At 33.0% G+C, this 19,577-nt stretch overlaps 1 protein-coding gene and 1 long non-coding RNA gene across 2 annotated transcripts in view; one reads left to right on the top strand and one right to left on the bottom strand.

Moving 5' to 3' along the window:
* The window catches only part of LOC105248873 (ankyrin-2), a 78,547-nt gene that overhangs the window by 17,825 nt on the left and 41,145 nt on the right, over positions 1–19,577 (top strand). The window contains exons 3-18 of the mRNA XM_025410609.1: positions 8,049–8,150; positions 8,257–8,389; positions 8,591–8,754; positions 8,961–9,116; positions 9,245–9,373; positions 9,459–9,656; positions 9,738–10,034; positions 10,115–10,312; positions 10,427–10,573; positions 10,666–10,815; positions 10,948–11,088; positions 11,179–11,334; positions 11,417–11,515; positions 11,927–12,124; positions 12,229–12,412; positions 14,076–14,180. Of these exons, the coding sequence (XP_025266394.1) occupies positions 8,049–8,150; positions 8,257–8,389; positions 8,591–8,754; positions 8,961–9,116; positions 9,245–9,373; positions 9,459–9,656; positions 9,738–10,034; positions 10,115–10,312; positions 10,427–10,573; positions 10,666–10,815; positions 10,948–11,088; positions 11,179–11,334; positions 11,417–11,515; positions 11,927–12,124; positions 12,229–12,412; positions 14,076–14,180 (2,557 nt within the window). The remainder of the gene's footprint in view (positions 1–8,048; positions 8,151–8,256; positions 8,390–8,590; positions 8,755–8,960; positions 9,117–9,244; positions 9,374–9,458; positions 9,657–9,737; positions 10,035–10,114; positions 10,313–10,426; positions 10,574–10,665; positions 10,816–10,947; positions 11,089–11,178; positions 11,335–11,416; positions 11,516–11,926; positions 12,125–12,228; positions 12,413–14,075; positions 14,181–19,577) is intronic.
* LOC112638595 lies at positions 11,944–16,402 on the bottom strand. The gene is made up of 3 exons (XR_003123095.1): positions 15,506–16,402; positions 14,050–14,255; positions 11,944–12,119 (listed from the first exon to the last, which is right to left on the bottom strand). It is a non-coding gene; the product is annotated as an uncharacterized LOC112638595 (long non-coding RNA).

The raw sequence follows: 19,577 nt of genomic DNA, 5'->3' as shown, positions 1-19,577 counted from the left end.
TCCACGTCGGAATCCCGGCACCATGCGTTTCGCACCTTGACGTTATTTTTAACTATTATGTCCAGCACGCGGCGTGCATGTCTCGGCTAAACGTAGATCGCCGGTTCCTCGCCGACATAACTCCGAGCTGTGTTATTACATTCTTAGCAGGGAACGATAAGTTATAAGAACAACATCGATTATGATACTTTCTGCCGATGTATGCACATACACATACACATTTGTACATACATATAATTGCTTTTTCAGAGCCATACATTTTTCGATACAAATCGATTTTACGCTGCGAGAACGCGAACGTGTCCACATCGAGCGTTTTCTTAATAAAGATAGAAAGAATCTCCGGCACTTAAAATATGTTAATGAAAAACATTTTTACGAAAAACCAGTGAGACCAGTTAGCGATATGGCGTTCGCATAAAGATTATCTTTCTCGGTGTTCGTTTCGTAAGGTTGTAAACTTGAATCCATTGCCGGAAGACGGTAGAAGATGAGACCTTACGAACATGCTTCTTCTCGTCACGATCTTCTAATTCTCTCTTTCGGCCAGTGACCGACGCAAATTGTCATTAATCATTAGTGTTGATAGTCGAGACATTAATATCCAGAGCGTTGCTCGAGGGGATATCCCTATTACATCCCGAGTCTTTAAAGAGGAGGCGTGCTCATTATATTCTTATGATTGTAACTAATTCCTAATAACCGCTAACACGTCTATATAATTTTATTAAAATGTTCCTGTCGTGATCTTAAACTTTTAACACAGTCAATATTCAAACAATCATTGAAAATTTGTTTTTTTTTTTTTAAATATAATCTGAATTTTAACTAATTACAACTGCATGTTCGTTAAGAAAGTAAAGTTTGTATCTTTAATATTTTTTTAAATAATTACAAAACTTAATATATTTAATATTAAAGCTAATCATGAATGCAATGTGAATAATGCATTTTTTACTATTTCGCTTTAATAGAACTAATAGTTAAATTGTAGCGTTTAATGCATTTGCAACCACGTAATACGCGACTATCAATCACCAATTTTGCACGTCGATTTATAATGTATAATGGCCAACTGATTCGATGAAATCGCTACTTTTAGTATAGAGTGCACAGCCAGTTAAACTTGTAGCCTATATAGCCGAGATTGTTATAACATTCTACTCCGTCATTATTATCGCAACCGCTAATTGCCTGACCACTCAGTCATAGTGATCACTTGTACAAGTTCCATGTCTGATATCTAGATTTCTAAGCATATCCGCGAGCGATGATATAATGAGGCAAAATCATTAATATCAAGAAACTTTATTTCCCATTTGTTTATCACCTCATGATTAATAGCATCATAAAGAACAGATTTCTTACCACCACATTGATATGCAAAGAGATGAGCAAAATATAAAATATATTTGATATTGTACATGAAATCCTTTCTTATCATTATAAATTGACAAATTATTCTGAAAATTTTTTTGCCACTATTTATTTTTTGTAGAAATTGAAAAACATTTATCGTCGTAACTATTAAATACGAACGCACTCGAGAGGTAAAGTTTTCTTAATTGTTGAACGCAATTATTGTGAGCGAGATACATGTATATATTTTAGAAAATATTAAATATTTTAGAAACTGGAAGAAATACGCGAATAAAGATTTAGACAAATTATTAAAGATTTTTATATGATGCAATTTTTTACAAATTTAAAAATAGGTTTTCTTTGGAATCGATCCATAGCTCTAATTCTTAATTTATTTCATTTTATATGCGATGCAATATTAAAGCATCATGCAGGAATTTCAATTACGCGAGCACAGGAGCATTCTGAGAGTAGACAGCATACGTCAGGTATAAATTTACTTCGGCCTACGTAATCGAAGGACATAATATTCTCGTTCTTTATCTGAATATTATCTGGCATTTTTCGTTACGGCGTTATTAACTAAATTGACATTTCTCCGACATATTACCTCATCGAAAAATGCAAACATAGTTCGCTCGGTTACATTTCGAGAAAGCTTGACTCCGTGTTCATTCTCATCTTCCTTTTACTCTTCTCCAGGGACCGCTTCTCTTTTGCTTTTTATTATCCTTTTTCTATCAAGCTCGAGCCAGCATCTTTAGTCAGTCAATGAACTCGGCCTCATTTTATTATTGTCGTGATTTTAATTGCTGTCCTTTAGGCGAGTAATATCATATCGTTCTTATTGCTTATATTTTTTCTCGTTAACATTTTGAAGAAAATAGATCTTCAAGTTGTTAGTTAATTATACAGGCAAAAATGTGCTTTTTTATGAGATCGAACTTTATCGTTATTAAAATAGACATTATTGTTAAATATTATTATACCAACACACACAAAATTCGTTTCGATAAAGTAATTACATTTATATTTCGAATATTTGTATATAAATCTTTTGTGTTTAAACATAAATATTAATATCTATAAATTTTATTCAAACACGATTTCACCAAAAAGTTTACACGAACAATAATTTTTCGTAAAGCATCTTATCTTTTCTCCATGAAATTGTTATAATCATGAATTTTCTCTTTTTCTAGAAAATCCTCTTTAAAAATTAAATTTCTCGAAATCGTTATTTCTTTATCATTTTTTGCAATTCTTCATAGAAAGACTATCTCCTAAAATTAATGATGTACTATTTATATGCTGATAGCTTAAATGTATAGTCATGGTTTTTTAACCGCACGCTTTTGTGGCGCTCGTCGGGCCCGTTGCAAGGATGCTTTGTGAAAGGGAAAAAGTGTGATACCTGCACGAGGTCCGTTGATCCCCATGCAGCAGGTCGTTGCACTCGCTGCTGTACTATCATCTGGTTATAGTCCGTGACAGATTCGCAATTTTGAAATTGCTATTGGCAGATTTAATTTATTGGAACACGCTGTTATACTTTACATATAGATTTTTCAATTTATCCGTTCTTATCTTTATATTTAATTTAATTGGATTAGTCGTCTAATTTATTTAAAAACGCGCATTAAATGAGTGGTTTAATTATCACCAACGAGCGTAGAATCTCTTTAATCACGATGATTGCGAGTGCCAATTTCTGCTTTTCTTTCGCGAGAGCGCAACTATTGCGGCCGTGTTCGAACGCATTCTATGGCTGTCTGTTAGTTTGGCGCATGATGCGGCTATAGTTAGCTTGATACACCGCCAGAAATTGCAGGCGGGCGCATAGCCATTACAATCATTGTAGCAATATACTCGTAGTAGTACTCGCAACTCAAAGTAGCAACTGATAAAGGACGACTGCAGAAGAGGACGCTTTTATTGTAATTCTGGGAAATAAGTAGCAAACACGGAATCACGAAGCTATTGTCGCGATCCGGAAGTACATACTCTGTTTTTCTGTGCCAAGATATTCCAAAGAAAAAAAGCCAAAGATATTCCAAAGAAAAAAAGAAAACAAATTCTTGGATCGACAACTTGGAGAATATAACGTTAATAGTCATTAAATTTTAAACTTTTTCATGACCTGCGTGTGCACGATCATGTTGTTACTCGGTTAATGACCCAGGTCGTGAGTTATTCGTTAAATTATTTCCCCTTCCCCTTGCTCGTTGCAGTTGGTTTGCGTGTGAGAGCATTGTTCGCTTTGCTTAGAACAGGTTTCGATCTTGTATTTCGAGCGTTTTTTGCGCAAGGATGCGACTTGAATAATCTCCTTGATGTCAATAACGAAAAGGAAAATCTGTTATAAATGCGACTATAAATAATTCGCGGCGCAACGTGGTTTTTGTAAACGTTAGAAATAAGTTCATGCGTTATAAATTGCCGCGAGAGTTGATAGCGCGGTTTCTCTCTCGGTCGCGGTCTGCGTTCTATGTTTAGCAACTCCTTTCACGCTCCCTAAGGGGCCCCGGAAGCCCTTAAAGTATCCCTGCCTAGACAGCAAGTGAAGTGAGTACACTTGCATGTAGTTACTAGGAACGGGTTTCTCAGTTTGAGCCACCAAGAAAACCGCAGAGATCGTTGAAACATTTATGCTAAAATCTATCCGCGGAAAACCACAACTTTAAACGTATCTTTCGCGGTAAAAAATAAAATGTGTTTGTTAATGTATTAGAAAAGCTTCATAATTTAATTATATCGCTGATAAAAACAAAAATATTAAAGTTGTCCTGAATTTTGAATCTTATATTCTATTTTTTCATTATTTTCTTAATTTTATCATAATATTATAATAATTAAATAATTTTTTAAATGTTTCTTATGTAATATTTGTAATTAACTGCACAAAAAATCAAATAAATTTTAAGCAAACTAATTCATATATTTTAAATTTACAAGTAACAATAATACTTTACGAAATAATAAATATATTATTTTATTATATGTTTCAATATATATATATATATATATATATATATATATATATATATATAAAAGCCATATTTTTTACATGACTACTATTATTCTATAGCAAAGTTCGCATTTTACGTCAAAAGAAAAAATATATATATACTTACTATCTAATCATAATAAAGTTATCAGTTATGTTATATAACTGACGTAGAATTGACCTTAAAACACTTTAGGTACGTAACAACTCTTTAAATGGCATTTGCACGTCTTGAAGGAGCCTTCCATAATAGCAAACAAATATCTAAAGTGCATTTATTGCATATAAGAGAAATTTTGAATCATAAACTTCGGTAGACATTTCGGAGTCAAAAAATTTGTCAATTTTTCGAGCTGATATTCATTATATGATTATATTATGTGATTTATTTTTGGACAATAATATTTTCATTGCGTGTAATATTATTGCGCTTCAAAATATTTGATAAAATAATTTAAAAAAATAATAAATAATTTATTGCAAACACATATTGCAATATAATTTTTGCCCTCTATGGTACTTCCTTATTTCCCTACGTGGGAATTCTTGAAAGAAAGTGAGAGAAAGAGAGTAGGGGAAGCAGACGCGGAAAGGGACTTGATATCTCAACATGACGACCTAACGGTCTACTGAATTATTTAAGACTTGCCGGAGTAGTTCGCGTGAAACAGAAGATTCTCTGCATTCACAATATATACTAGTATGCGTGTGAACATGTTCGTCCTCTGCGTACTAATGAATACATTAAATAATTGCATTTTTTTCTGTATTGAAGTTTGAGATCTTGCATAATTTGCGAAAAATTTTTATTGAATTATTCTAAAAATGATTTTATCTATATATAATTTTAATTTAAGTAGATAATACGGAATAATAAGGTAGACAATAAATAATATTGCTGATGAAATACATTTATTATCTAAATATTACGAATATAATGATCTCAATATATTTTATACTCCTTTTTTTTAACATTTATGTTACTTATTGAATATCTTATTCTGTATGATTCAATTAATATGCGTAAATCAGATCGCAAAATTTGAGAAAACTATTCTTTCTTCTCTTTCCTCGCTCCATATAATTTTGATTGAGAAAATTTTCTAATACGTTTAAACATACGGAGGGATAGAGAATACATATTTTACATTTCATTCGGATGTGTTTTCTCTAGTGTGAATCGAGTATGAACACAGCGGAGATTATTTATATGGTATCTGTTGACCATTCAAAAAAATGTTATATCGACAAACTGATGCGACACGTCAGTTCTCACGTAGTTGATTCGCACTTGTATCTATGTCCGACAAAAATAAAGCTGACGAATGATTTTTCGTTTTGGTAATTAGAGAACACGATCCATAAATTTTATACGATATGACGAACGCGACACAAACTCTATCCGCATCTCTAATTTCTACCTGAAAAATCAAACATCTGCAAAATCGCTCTCGTAATAATAAAACGAGATTTTTTAGATTAAATCGACACAACTCTATATTATTTCCTTCTCTGTTAAATTAAATAAATTTTTTCTAATGTTTTCTAAAATTCTATAACAATTATATATGCCTTTAGAACTGAATAATATTAGATTGCGCGCTCTTTTATTTTTTCATTAAATGTCTTAATGTTTAAAACGTTAAAATATTGCATTTATTCAAACTATAATAAGCTTTGCTAAAATGGAAATAATATAAATTTTCAAAACAAAGGTCTATTATAGATAATATCGATATTATAAGGAAATGATTCCCCCTCGCAATTTTGAATGAATTTATAATAGATAAATTATGATGATTGTGTTTTATTTTCATATAAATTACACTCGATATTAGCGAAAAACGATGGGAAATGTCGCATATAAGCGCAAGAGCAGCAAGGAACTGACTATCGATTTATTGCTAGGTTGTACTTTGAGCGCATGACGATAAAACGTTGCTTCTCAGCAAAACCACCCACAACTGAAGTATGCTATAGTAATTTCACCTTCCATCACGCTTAGCTGCACAATTTGCATCGTTTCTGCACGCAATATTTTATATAACGATCGCAAACCATCCAACACAATAAAATATTATACACATTCATACTTTATGAATTAATACCGTTAAAATGCAAAAGCGGCACAGTTTATCTTTCCGAATTGTTTAATAAACCTTAAACTTAATGAGAAATATTTAAATTACTAAGGATTATCTTGGTAGTATTAATAGAACTGAATTGAAACTATAAAGCGACATTGTTTCTCAACTTTTGTTAATAGATTATTCCCTTGCTCTGCATTCTATAATTTTAACTATAAGACTTTAGTAATTATATTTGTATTTGTTACATTGATGCAATTTCCGTCATAATGAATATACTTTTGGGATATTTATCAAGTAATAGATTAATAGAGATGATTAATTTCAATATTTATTGTTTTCTCTGTGAGGAGAGAAAATGTGCAATCGCTTTAATTAAATCCATTGACTCAGTTCGTATTTGAGCTTGATTTGGCTTTCATCCAATGCATATTAGCCATTAATATCTTAACATATATACGATAATCTCTCAAAGTCATCGATTATTCTTTTTCATTTAAATTTTTTCAACAATTTGAAACTGATGCTTTCTTTATCGAAAATATTTAGTTATAATTTTGAAGCAATTAATAATTAAAAATAAAAGAGACGAATTAAACTTTAAAAGATAAATGATATATTCTTCAATCAAGTAGACAGATACTTCAACAGAATTCTAATTTAAAATGTAATTACGAAAAAATAGTACGTATAAAGAATTTTGGAGGCATGTATGATAAATGATATCTATCAACATTAGTCAAACTATGGTTAAAAGGTACATCCGGTGGTTGAGCGACACCGTGTAGAACCAATTGCAACGACACAGGATATATACTCGCTCAGTGATCCCGAATAAAGGATCGAATGCGAAGTCGAAAGAGAGAGAGAGAAGGGATCAAGCTGAGGGAGAAAGATCAGAGAGACAGACTGACAGAGAGAGTTGAATTTCCGTCACCTCTTACAGACAGCACGGCGCCCCATGCTCTAAATCTACAGTTAATTACTAACCCACGATGTGATCTGCAATAAGCCGGACAAGACGACCTACTCTCTGGAATTAATGTCCATTTTATTAAACATGATTGATAAAGCGATCGGACCGAAAATAGACATAATCGAGGATAAGTTATTTATTACCAATTACATAATTATTTGAAATCTTTTCCTTTTAAAATGCAAATACTTATCTGCTTGGCAAATTAATTGGCTTTTAGATCCTTTCTAAGTTTTCTTTTACAAATATACAATCGCAAAAAGAATGGAATTTTAAAACGGGTTTATTGTTCCACTTCAGATGTTAGTTTGTACACAAAGGGAAATAAGATGATCGATTAGTACTAGCACGTATCGAACGTGACTTGAGAGAAAAAAAGAATCGAGTTAGTTGCACAAGAGTACTTTGAACGGATATTAATTCGACCGATATTTGCTTCTCGTGAATCTGATATTAAGCGCGTTTAAATTTAGCCGATTTGGCACAGAGAAAAATATGAGTATATAAAGAACGAAGGCAAAAATCTGAAAGGAAAAAATGATGAAAACTTGTTAAATTTTATCTGATGTTATCTTGTTCTCAAATATGTAATGAAATATTTTATCGTTATTTTCAGAGCGATCCCAGTACTGCATTTTTACGGGCGGCTCGCGCTGGGCAACTCGAAAAGGTCTTGGAATATTTGGAATCCGGAGTAGATATCAATGCTTCTAACGCTGTAAGTTTCAATCTGTCATTTTTCATTAAATTTTACGTAACACTGCTTAAATCTCAAAAAGTATGCATTTTATATATATATATATATTTATATTTATATATTACAGAATGGCTTAAACGCTTTGCATCTGGCAGCTAAAGACGGCCACTTGGAAATCGTGAGAGAACTCCTAAATCGTGGCGCGATTGTGGATGCAGCTACCAAAAAGGGAAACACGGCATTGCACATAGCTTCTCTCGGTGAGCGAACACATTATTTTCATTCTCTCCTCATCTTGTCCCTTCTCGCGAAGTCTCATGTCTCGCTCATTAAATGCATACGGGACAAGGACGCGAATGATTTTAAATAAACATTTACTTCTCGAGTCTTACAAGCTCTCGTATCGCAAAATAATATTGTGAAATAAATTTTATTTGTGTGACATCGATACTCTGTTTCAGCTGGACAAGAGGAGGTTGTACAATTGTTGGTGCAACGAAATGCTTCGGTTAATGCACAATCGCAAAATGGATTCACGCCGCTGTACATGGCTGCCCAGGAAAACCACGATTCTGTGGTCAAGTACCTTCTTAGTAAGGGTGCGAATCAAACATTGGCTACTGAGGTTCGTATGAAATGTTGCTCTGCTTTTTGTTGATTTTTCATCGTTAAATTTTTTAATATTTTATCATATTTATTAAATTTAATATATTTATATATTATTTTTTTCTTATATTCTCAAAGCTAAATTATTATATTTAGTTATCTATTAATTTCTATTTATTTCTCTTTTATTGATACTTGAATATATGCGAGTTTTTCCTTTTACAGGACGGTTTTACACCATTAGCGGTAGCTATGCAACAGGGTCACGACAAGGTAGTGGCTGTTCTATTGGAAAACGACACTCGTGGTAAAGTTCGACTGCCTGCTCTACACATTGCCGCCAAGAAAGACGACTGCAAGGCGGCTGCCCTACTTTTACAAGTGAGTTATTGTTACGTCCTGTATCAGTCACGACTAGTATTTGTTATAATAAGTACTATAAGTGTTATAATAATAAATCACATATATAGTTTTCCTGGTATAGTTTCTCCATTTTCCTCTTATTATAGAACGACCATAATCCCGATGTAACATCGAAAAGCGGTTTTACCCCGCTTCACATAGCCGCACATTATGGCAACGACCGAATCGCTTCCTTGCTTTACGATAGAGGCGCGGATGTTAATTTCGCAGCAAAGGTATGCATTTTGTAGGACAAGAGAATTTAGGTGGAATTATTTAAAGATGTTTTTCAAATATAATATATTTTCTCTTTCATTGTAGCACAATATCACACCAATGCATGTGGCAGCGAAATGGGGTAAGATTAAGATGGTTAATCTCCTCATGAGCAAGGGAGCAAACATCGAAGCAAAAACGAGAGATGGTCTAACTCCTCTGCACTGTGCTGCCAGATCCGGTCATCACGAGGTAGTTGACATTCTCATCGAGAAGGGTGCCCCTATAGGTTCAAAAACGAAGGTAATGATAACTGAATGCATATGTCTCGCGAATGAGAAGTTTTCAACATTTGCTGAAACACTACTTGATTTCTATTGACAGAATGGTCTTGCCCCGTTACACATGGCTTCTCAAGGGGATCACGTCGACGCTGCAAGGATTTTATTGTATCACCGTGCACCCGTGGACGAAGTGACGGTGGACTATTTGACCGCCCTGCATGTAGCTGCACACTGCGGTCATGTACGCGTAGCTAAACTACTTCTCGATAGAAACGCTGATCCTAATGCGCGAGCGCTCAACGGATTTACTCCTCTTCATATCGCGTGTAAGAAAAATCGTATAAAAGTGGTCGAACTCCTCCTAAAACACAAAGCGAGCATCGAAGCTACGACTGAGGTAAAATTTTCAAGTTTTTCTTTCACGTTATTCATTATACTCTTATAAAGTAACAATATTATATATATGTCTTTTTACAGTCTGGATTAACCCCATTACACGTAGCGAGTTTTATGGGGTGCATGAATATCGTGATTTACTTATTACAACATGAAGCTAGCCCCGATATACCGACAGTAAGAGGTGAAACGCCATTACATTTAGCTGCCAGGGCGAACCAAACTGACATTATTAGGATACTTCTTAGGAACGGCGCCCAAGTCGACGCTAGAGCAAGAGTAAGTAACTTTATAATAATAATAATAATAATAATACAAATAATTTTTAGTCATAGAGAAAACAAATTTATCATTTAATAGTATAGATATAAAAAATGTGTAATTTATTTGTAGGAAGAACAGACACCTCTTCATGTCGCTTCTCGCTTGGGTAACGTCGATATTGTGATGTTACTATTGCAACACGGTGCGGGCGTAGATGCAACAACGAAGGATTTATATACTCCGCTTCATATCGCTGCTAAAGAAGGCCAAGAGGAGGTAAAATTATAAATATTACACATATTATAATATTACATTATTATATTGATATTACAACAGTGATTTTATAACATTTTTTTATGATCGTATAGGTTGCATCAGTTTTATTAGAAAATAGTGCATCGCTTACAGCAACGACCAAGAAAGGATTTACTCCTTTACATTTAGCAGCCAAATATGGCAATATGAATGTAGCTCGATTGTTATTACAAAAGAACGCACCTGTTGACGCTCAGGGAAAAGTACGTATTCTTTTCTCTAAATTTTACATTTAAAATAAAATTTAATTAATATAAAAATATGTCATGCTACACATTCTTTATTTTACATGTTTAATAGTATTTTATCATTTTAATGAATATTTTTAATTATAGAATGGAGTAACGCCTCTGCATGTAGCGTCTCATTATGATCATCAGAATGTAGCTTTACTTTTACTCGATAAAGGAGCTTCTCCTCATGCTATGGCTAAAAATGGCCATACACCTTTGCATATCGCTGCACGCAAAAATCAGGTATAATTATTATACATATTTATAATTTTGATTATTAATTTAAGTAATTATGTAATAGTATATAAAATATAAAATGATTGTTTGTGATAGATGGATATTGCAACCACTTTATTAGAATATGGTGCAAAAGCTAATGCAGAATCAAAAGCTGGTTTCACACCATTACATTTAAGTGCACAAGAAGGCCATACTGATATGTCAACCCTTCTTATCGAACATAAAGCAGATACAAATCACAAAGCAAAGGTGAGTAAAAAAGGAGACCGATATAATTTTAACTAATATTTATTTATAAAAAAATCTTATATTTTATTTATATATTTTACAGAATGGCCTTACACCTCTACATTTATGCGCACAAGAAGATAAAGTAAACGTCGCTTCTATTCTCGTGAAGAATGGCGCTCAAATCGACGCTAAAACTAAGGTAATGTAATTGCTAAATTTTTTTCGAATTTTTATTATGAGCGAATATAAATTATGATTAAAATAGAAGGTTATGATTACGTCTTTACATTATTAACACTTTATACATAATTAAATTATCATAGATGATATAATTTCTTCACTATATGTACAGTTGCTCTATATTTCATTGATAACTTTGAAATACCGCCTATCTAAAGGCTAATGTAATAGTATGATGACTGTTGTTGATCTTAATACATTAATAGAAAAATAGGATACATTAAATTATATAGTAATAAAAGAATTTACAAAGTTTTTTAAATTAAATTTGATTATTTGATTTTTTTATCAATTCTATTACAAAACAAAATTTCATCAAAATTTCAACAAAATATTCACTGACTAATTATTTATTGATTATTTTTTTCAGGCTGGATATACGCCATTGCATGTGGCATCTCATTTTGGTCAAGCAGCTATGGTACGATTTCTTTTAAGATCTGGTGCTGCTGTTGATAGCAGCACCAATGCTGGCTATACACCTCTTCATCAAGCGGCGCAACAAGGTCATACGCTTGTCATCAATCTGCTACTGGAGAGTAAAGCTAAACCAAATGCTGTAACTAATGTAAGTTTTATTTTATCGAGGTTTAAAATTTTGTGCATTGATTGCATAGAATTATTAGAATATTATATACAATTATACATTTATATAAAATATTTTTTGTACAGAATGGACAGACTGCTCTGGATATTGCACAAAAGCTCGGTTACATAAGCGTCATTGAAACATTAAAGGTTGTCACAGAGACTATCATCACAACAACTCATACCGTTACCATTGAAGAGAAATACAAAGTTCAAGCACCCGAATCCATGCAAGAAACATTTATGAGTGACAGCGAAGATGAAGGGGGTGAGTATTTGTATTCATTATTATGGAAACATTTATTATCCTTTTATATATTGCCGCTTATTATGTCTATTTGCTTCTAATTTATTGACAAACAGATTTGCGATATTGGAATGAAACAAGCTATCATTAAAAAATGCAACAAGTGATATTGATCGCGTGTTATTTCTGATATCGCAACAACATTCATAAATATATATCTTGATAGCTTATTGCTTTACATAATTATTTTGCTTTGCATTAAGCATTAAAATAACACAAAAATAATATCAGAGAAACTGAAAGTTGAATATTACACAACAATGCTTTTATTTTAGCTAATAATGCGTATAGACAATAATATTTAGTAAATTCTCCTAGTTTTTAAGGTAAAACTATCTTTCCTAAATGCTTCCTGCATATAGATTGTAACGCGAATTATCGCGACATAGATGAAATAGGGTTTTAAAGTAACATAGCTTTTGTACATACAACAATTGCACGTCAGGATAAAATCGATGATAAATTATTGCATGGAGGAAAATTATGAAAACATAATTTTAAAAAATAGTATTTACAAATATTAATAGTATTTACAAATAATATTTACAAATAGTATTTACAAATATTAGTATATATTAATAGGTAGATAAATATACATGCAATTTTCGTTCTTTAATCACATATTGTATATGAAGATTAGGTAGAAATTATTAAATTAGTACTAAAAGCCATTTTTGTTGCGCGTTGCATGATACAAATATTATTAGCATGTGAAACTCAACTTCTCGATAGGAACTCTTATCCTTTCCCGATCCATATATCACATATATTAAACTACACAAAATAATAGGAATATATAAAAAGACAAATCTTATTACGCGAATTTTAAATTAGTTCTATTTATCAAAGGTCTAGGTTCTTAGTTCTTTTTTATTAAAGCTACAAAACTGATATCAAAATGCCAAATGGATCTATTATTTGCTTGATTGTTGCATTATCTTCATTTTGCATAAGCATGCATTTAGCAAATATTCACTGGGTTGTTGTATACTAGATTTTGTTCAAAATTAAAGTAGATAATTGTAAAATATTAATAATGCAAAATTTAAAGTTATTTCTAACAAGAACAGAGAAATTGACATTAATTAACATTATGTTGATAGTACAAAATTTCATATTTTCAGATTAATATTTCAGTTAAATATGTTAAATTAAAAGATTTGCACTTAATTTTTTTCTAATACAAGTATATCTAAATAACTCATAGATTCAGAAATTTCTTACTAAACTTTATTTCTTTTAGCGCGGTAGTTTATTTTCAATAACAGGGACATTTAAATAAACCCCCACTTTTATCTGAGATCTAGTTATCTGTAATGTTAAATCGACGCATAGAAAGGCGTACTTGTAGTACGCTAGCCATCATCAGAGGAGTAGTTGATGTCGGTTTGTAATTTAGCGATATTCACGGTTCGCTTATTTAAAAAGAAGCTAGATTCGCACACGCGCATCTCATTCTCGATTCCGCACGTTTTAGCAACAGCATCGCGATTTAGTTTTTAATTTAAACATTAACAACCCAGTGATAGACAGAGCGAAATTTAGAAAAACAGTGTATATGGTGCGAAATTAGCGTTCTGATGAAACCATGACCTTACCTCGACGGCGTGTACGATGTATGTAGGTGGTGATGAAATCGGCACGGCAGCCATGAATGTGTACGGGCAGCCTCCGCACGCGCAACACGTGTACCTTCCCTCTTACTACCAGGGCCAAATGACCTATACCCGTAAGTTGTCTGTACTCTGTTTCTCACTCTTTCTCTCTCTTTCTTTTTCTCTCACGCGTTTAACGAGGAAGACCACTGCGGCAAATATACATACATACATATTCCAGCACTGTTGCGAAACGACGTAATACGTTAGATAATACATGCCATTGTCATTTTTTTCTGGAGATACAATAGTTCTGCTTCGTTATTTTTGACGATTAAAGCATCGCGAGCATAATGATGTTATATAACATCAAAAGTGTTGTTATCGTTATTATTTCGCTGACAAAATTCATCAAAATTCACATATCTCCCGTAAAAAAATCATGCTCAGTTCATTCATGTATGTTTCACGTATATTTCGATCTATTCGAATTTTCGTACATTAGATTTGCATACAGAGATGTGCACAGACACAACTATCCTTCGCCCGTTGTTTCTATCACATTTATTTGTTTCATTCGTCTTCCCATTGTCCTTTCCAAATTTTTTTTATTTTCAAGCAATGCGTACTATTATAGTATATACATTGAATTACATTGATCAATATAGCACAAAGAATTTATTCTAAATATAAATCATATTATTATTAATATTGTAAATCTCTTTCATAAAATTGAAAATGTTCCATTAATAGAACAAGACGTCATTTAAATTTATACAATAATCACATCAATTCATTATTTTAAGTAAAGCTTCTGAAAGAAAATTTGTTTGAAAGTCTTGACAAGAATGTGCTTTTAGTGCACTATATTTATTGCATTTGTTTCTTTTTCTTAAACAAATTTAGACTTAAAGCTAGACGATTTCTCATTTCTAACCAGCAGGATATTTGGTATAGATCTGATATTAAATCAGATTGCAATAATCAAAATACTTTATGATTACATAATTATATACATAATTATTTATTACACACATAATTGTGTAGTTGCATTTTCGGCAAAATTAACGTAATCTTATCTATAAAAAGCAACGTACTTGTCACTTATATGATTATTATCACTATTGTGCATTATTCTTTCGTTACTTATATTCAACAAAAAGTTTAATCTACGAAAAACGAAGCAAATGTTTAAAAAATTAAAGAGCATTTATTATCATAAATAAAATATTGTAGGACGTGAAATGATATCTAAGTAATAAAAATTTGAGAATTTTACACAAAGATAACATTTATGCAAGCAAACATTTTAGGATAAAGCAAATTTGTTTTATTAAAAGTACAAAATGATTTGTCTTTACTACACGCTTCAATTTGAAGAAATTAATATTTCTTTCTTTTTGCACACGACAATACATTGTTGAATATTGCACCAAAGTTTTTACGGGAAAACACATACCTGCAAAATATGAATGCACCTCGTCGCTGTATCTTCGTTCGTGACGATTTTCAAAATAATTCGTAGACGCACGAATTTAATACTATGGGCAAGATTCGTTCCCGTTGCAGCGACGCAACTTTACATACGTTATAACGACGTTGAAATAGGGCGTGCTTCTATCGCTGTTAATGCAATTTACATAATAATGAGCTGCGCGATCATTATACCAACCGACCGGCGCGCTTCGTCGTCATCGTCATAGTTGTATCTATTACATACTGCCCTCCACTTTGGCTACCTGTTATGCAACCGCCAGTGTGCGTATCGTGCCGCGTTATTAGTGCAGTTAGTTCAACCCTTGGCACATCGCCAAATACACGATGCCGGACCGAAATAATCTGAAATTTATATAACACACGCGCGCAGCGGTCGTCGATTAAGAGAAATAAAAAGAAGATAAAGTGTACAATTAGATACGCAAATGCACTCGTAAACAAACTCGTGTAAACTAGCGCATTCGAGTGCACTTTAAACGAAATCGATCATATTAATTAGCAATGCTCGCGAAAAAATACTGATATGAATTTTTGACAAGTTGCGAAGAATTCTTTTAATAGAACAAATGAATTATTTTCTTAAACCCTTTATCGAATCATTAATTGCCTAAGTTATGAAATTTATTTTATTATCTGCAATTATTATAATACATTACGGACAAAACAATAGTCATGTCGTGGATAAGAAACAATTCGATCGATTTCGATTATTTTGCCTTAGCGGTAAGTTTTTCGCGGGATGAACCTTGACCTAAGCGAAACATTGTGGCATCTACACTAGAAATTGATTGTATCTACTATATTATTACAATTTCATCACGCAAATCGTCTAATAAAATTTCCTCGCGTGTTCTCGTTGTTCTTTCGTTGGTGCGATGAAAAGCGCCAGTGGATAGTATGGCGCGGTAAATAAAGTAGTAAGAAAAGCTCAAAAGAGCAGTTACTATTATAAAATTGGTGATTCACGGAATGAGGTCACGTTCCTAGCGAGCTAGTTCCCCTAGTGCCGGTCGAACTTGTATTAATCTTTTCGAGTAGTTGCTGTTCCTGACCCCACATCGATCGCCGCTACCGAGAGCGCGAGCGAAAATAAAGGAAGTATTCAGCATATCCAGCGCGCGTGCTTAATGCAATTAAACGAATTGAATCTAATAGGGTGAATGCTTAGTCGCCGCTTACCCTATCAACCGGCAGCCAGTGTGATAGTCAAAGTAAGGGACCACGGCTTATTCGATAAACCGTTTACGTGTGCGATGAAACGAAGGAATTAGGTGAAAGACACATCAACAGTTTCCCGCAGAAGAAATAATCTACGTGATTACTCTCTAAATCGCTCCATAATCGATCGAAATTACGACTGCTAATATTTCCATTCGATCTATGCCACCTGCATATCGAGTGCACGCGTTGCATACGAAGTTCCGGACGGCCTATCGGACGCTGCATCGCGATAGTGCATCAGTGCGTTAACGACGCTCGAGAATACGGAACGCTTCCTCCAGAGGAGAGAGAACACCAAGCGAATTTCGCGTTGTCGAGAGGGGAAAACGTATCGTAGCAAACATGGCCAAGGGAAAAGCGAAGAAAAAAGGATTCAGGTGCAGTTGTCCATGCGGGTGTGGCAGCAGGAACAGCGACGTATTATGTAAATATCGTGCATCTGTTGCATTATACACCATCATTTATGACATCGTTAACCGTTAGTTTGCGCGGATGCGACCCTCTCGATCTAATCACTCGCACGAACGAGCGGAAGTCGCTGAGTAGCAAATTTTATTTTATTTTTTTTCCTCCAACTGCTTATTTAGGAAGCACCTCTATTTCCTTAGATAATTAGACACTATTGTAAATAATTTCTTTTACAGCGAATATTACTTAAAGTTAATTACTTTGCAAGGCAAATTTCTCTACTTAAAAAATATGAGAGAAATTATTTTTAATTTTCTCCTTTCATTAATTTATTATGTGCACAGGCAATATCAATTAATTTGTCGTCACTTGCAAATAGGAATCTATCGAAAGAAGTATGTTTACATTGCTTTTGATATATTAAATCATGAATTAACTCACTGATATTTATGTAAATTTAAAATTAGCATGATTACGATGAATAAGCATGATATAAAGATCTTCTTTACGATATGATGGTTCAGGTTAAATTTTTCTTGATAAGCAATATTTACAAACCGATAACATCGCACCACGCGACTTTATTTTCATAACGCACTAAATACATAAACGAATATTAAATATTGATTCTCCACGAGCCTTTATTTATATATGATACAGCACATTCTTAAAATTAAACATTATCAAACTTATATTAATTTTAAGATGTTTTATGTTATCAACTTAAAGTTTTATGATTAATTTTCTGATGTACTATTTTATACAAATTTCTCTCTTATCGATATCTATATATATATATATATATACACACATATATATATATATATATATATATATATTTATATATTTATTTATATATTAAATATATATTTTTTATATCTTATTTTTATGAATATAGAACTTGTCAGTTTATTAAAGAAAAATAAGTAGAGTTTTAAACAGTTTTGTTTTAAAAACCTTTTATTTTTATATAAACAATGATAAATAGTTATTTTCTAACAATTTGTATGCACTTACAAAACAATATAAAAATACACAAATATATAGTATATATAAATTACGTAATATTTCATGTAAATTTTGTGGCGTGAAAAATTGAACAATAAATTTCGAATTGATAATCGTATAAGAATGTTAAGAAGCACATTGCTGAATCCCGAAATATCTCGAAACATTTTCGTCTTAGAGGTAACATATGTCCGTGTAACGTGTAAACTGTCACGTGTTGTACCCCATTGTGTATTTACCAACGCCTCCGGTGCTACTATACGGTGATAATCGGTGCTTACTAAGAGATAACAGACGCGCCACGCGACCGTGTTTTCGTAAGCTCGTAAGTGTTAATGAAAGCTAAACGCTCGTACTCTATGGCTCATTGTCTAGATCGAAAGAGCATCATAGTCGTAGTAAATGACGGATATCCTTGGGCGTGGTGCGTACGCAAATATCAGAGCGAAATCGAGGTCGTGTCCTACGCGAGAATGAGATGCTTGTTCCGAAGAATTTAAAGACTCGATCTTATCCATGGAATGCTGCGTCGTATTAAGAACTGAGAATTGTGATTCGAATTAATCCAGGAAAATTATTAAATTATTTTCTTTAATCCCTTAGAATGCACTCTTAATAAAGAACCATAAAAGAAACAGAATATCTGAGAAAAGTAATTTTTAATAATCTATTAACTTCTTTTAGTTCTTTGTAGCATTAATTTTTTTTATAAACGCTGAAAAGTTAGTTATATTTAAATATTATTGCCTGCAATTTATATAATTTTATACAATAATTTTAAATGTAGGCTACGCCAAATCTTAGAATCAATCCTGATTTCGAGAAACGTTCTCTCTCTCTGCGCGCATTTAGCACTGAATGGCACTGTTGTTTGGATTCCCGTGTATTTCTGTACTATACGAGATGCCTGCCTGTAACAATTTTACGTTTACACATGAAAAACAGAAGCTGCTTGACGGCGACGTAAAAATTATTCGTGGCGCCGATTAAAACTCGAGTCGGCGCTTTATCGCTTTAAGCCGCATTATTTGCGTATAACGTTTGTATTTTCTTGAACTCAGCAGCTCGCATTTGCGTGTAACGGATAACAACTTGGTTCTTCGCTTGTACTCGTTATCGTTATACGGATAATGCGAATTAAAAAGAGACCTTCGATCATCTCGGAATATTTCAAATACAGACATGATTTGCGTACGATTGCGCATCGTGAGCAAACAACAAACGCGCCAAGAGGCAGCTACGAAGATTCGATTTTATATCGCGAGATATCGCCAGCCGCGAGAAAGAGAGAGGAAGAAACTCTCGCATAAAAACATTATTACGCGTGTAGCACGCGTTTCGTCGCGCCGCGTTGCGCGCTCAGTGCAGCACGTTGCATCCACGGAAAACGCATCGTC

This window comes from Camponotus floridanus, unplaced genomic scaffold (assembly GCF_003227725.1).
Source record: "Camponotus floridanus strain SB8 unplaced genomic scaffold, Cflo_v7.5 scaffold33, whole genome shotgun sequence".
Classification (NCBI taxonomy): Eukaryota; Metazoa; Arthropoda; class Insecta; order Hymenoptera; family Formicidae; genus Camponotus; species Camponotus floridanus.
The sequence above is the reverse complement of the archived record's forward strand: the minus strand, read 5'-3'. Positions and strand labels throughout refer to the sequence as shown.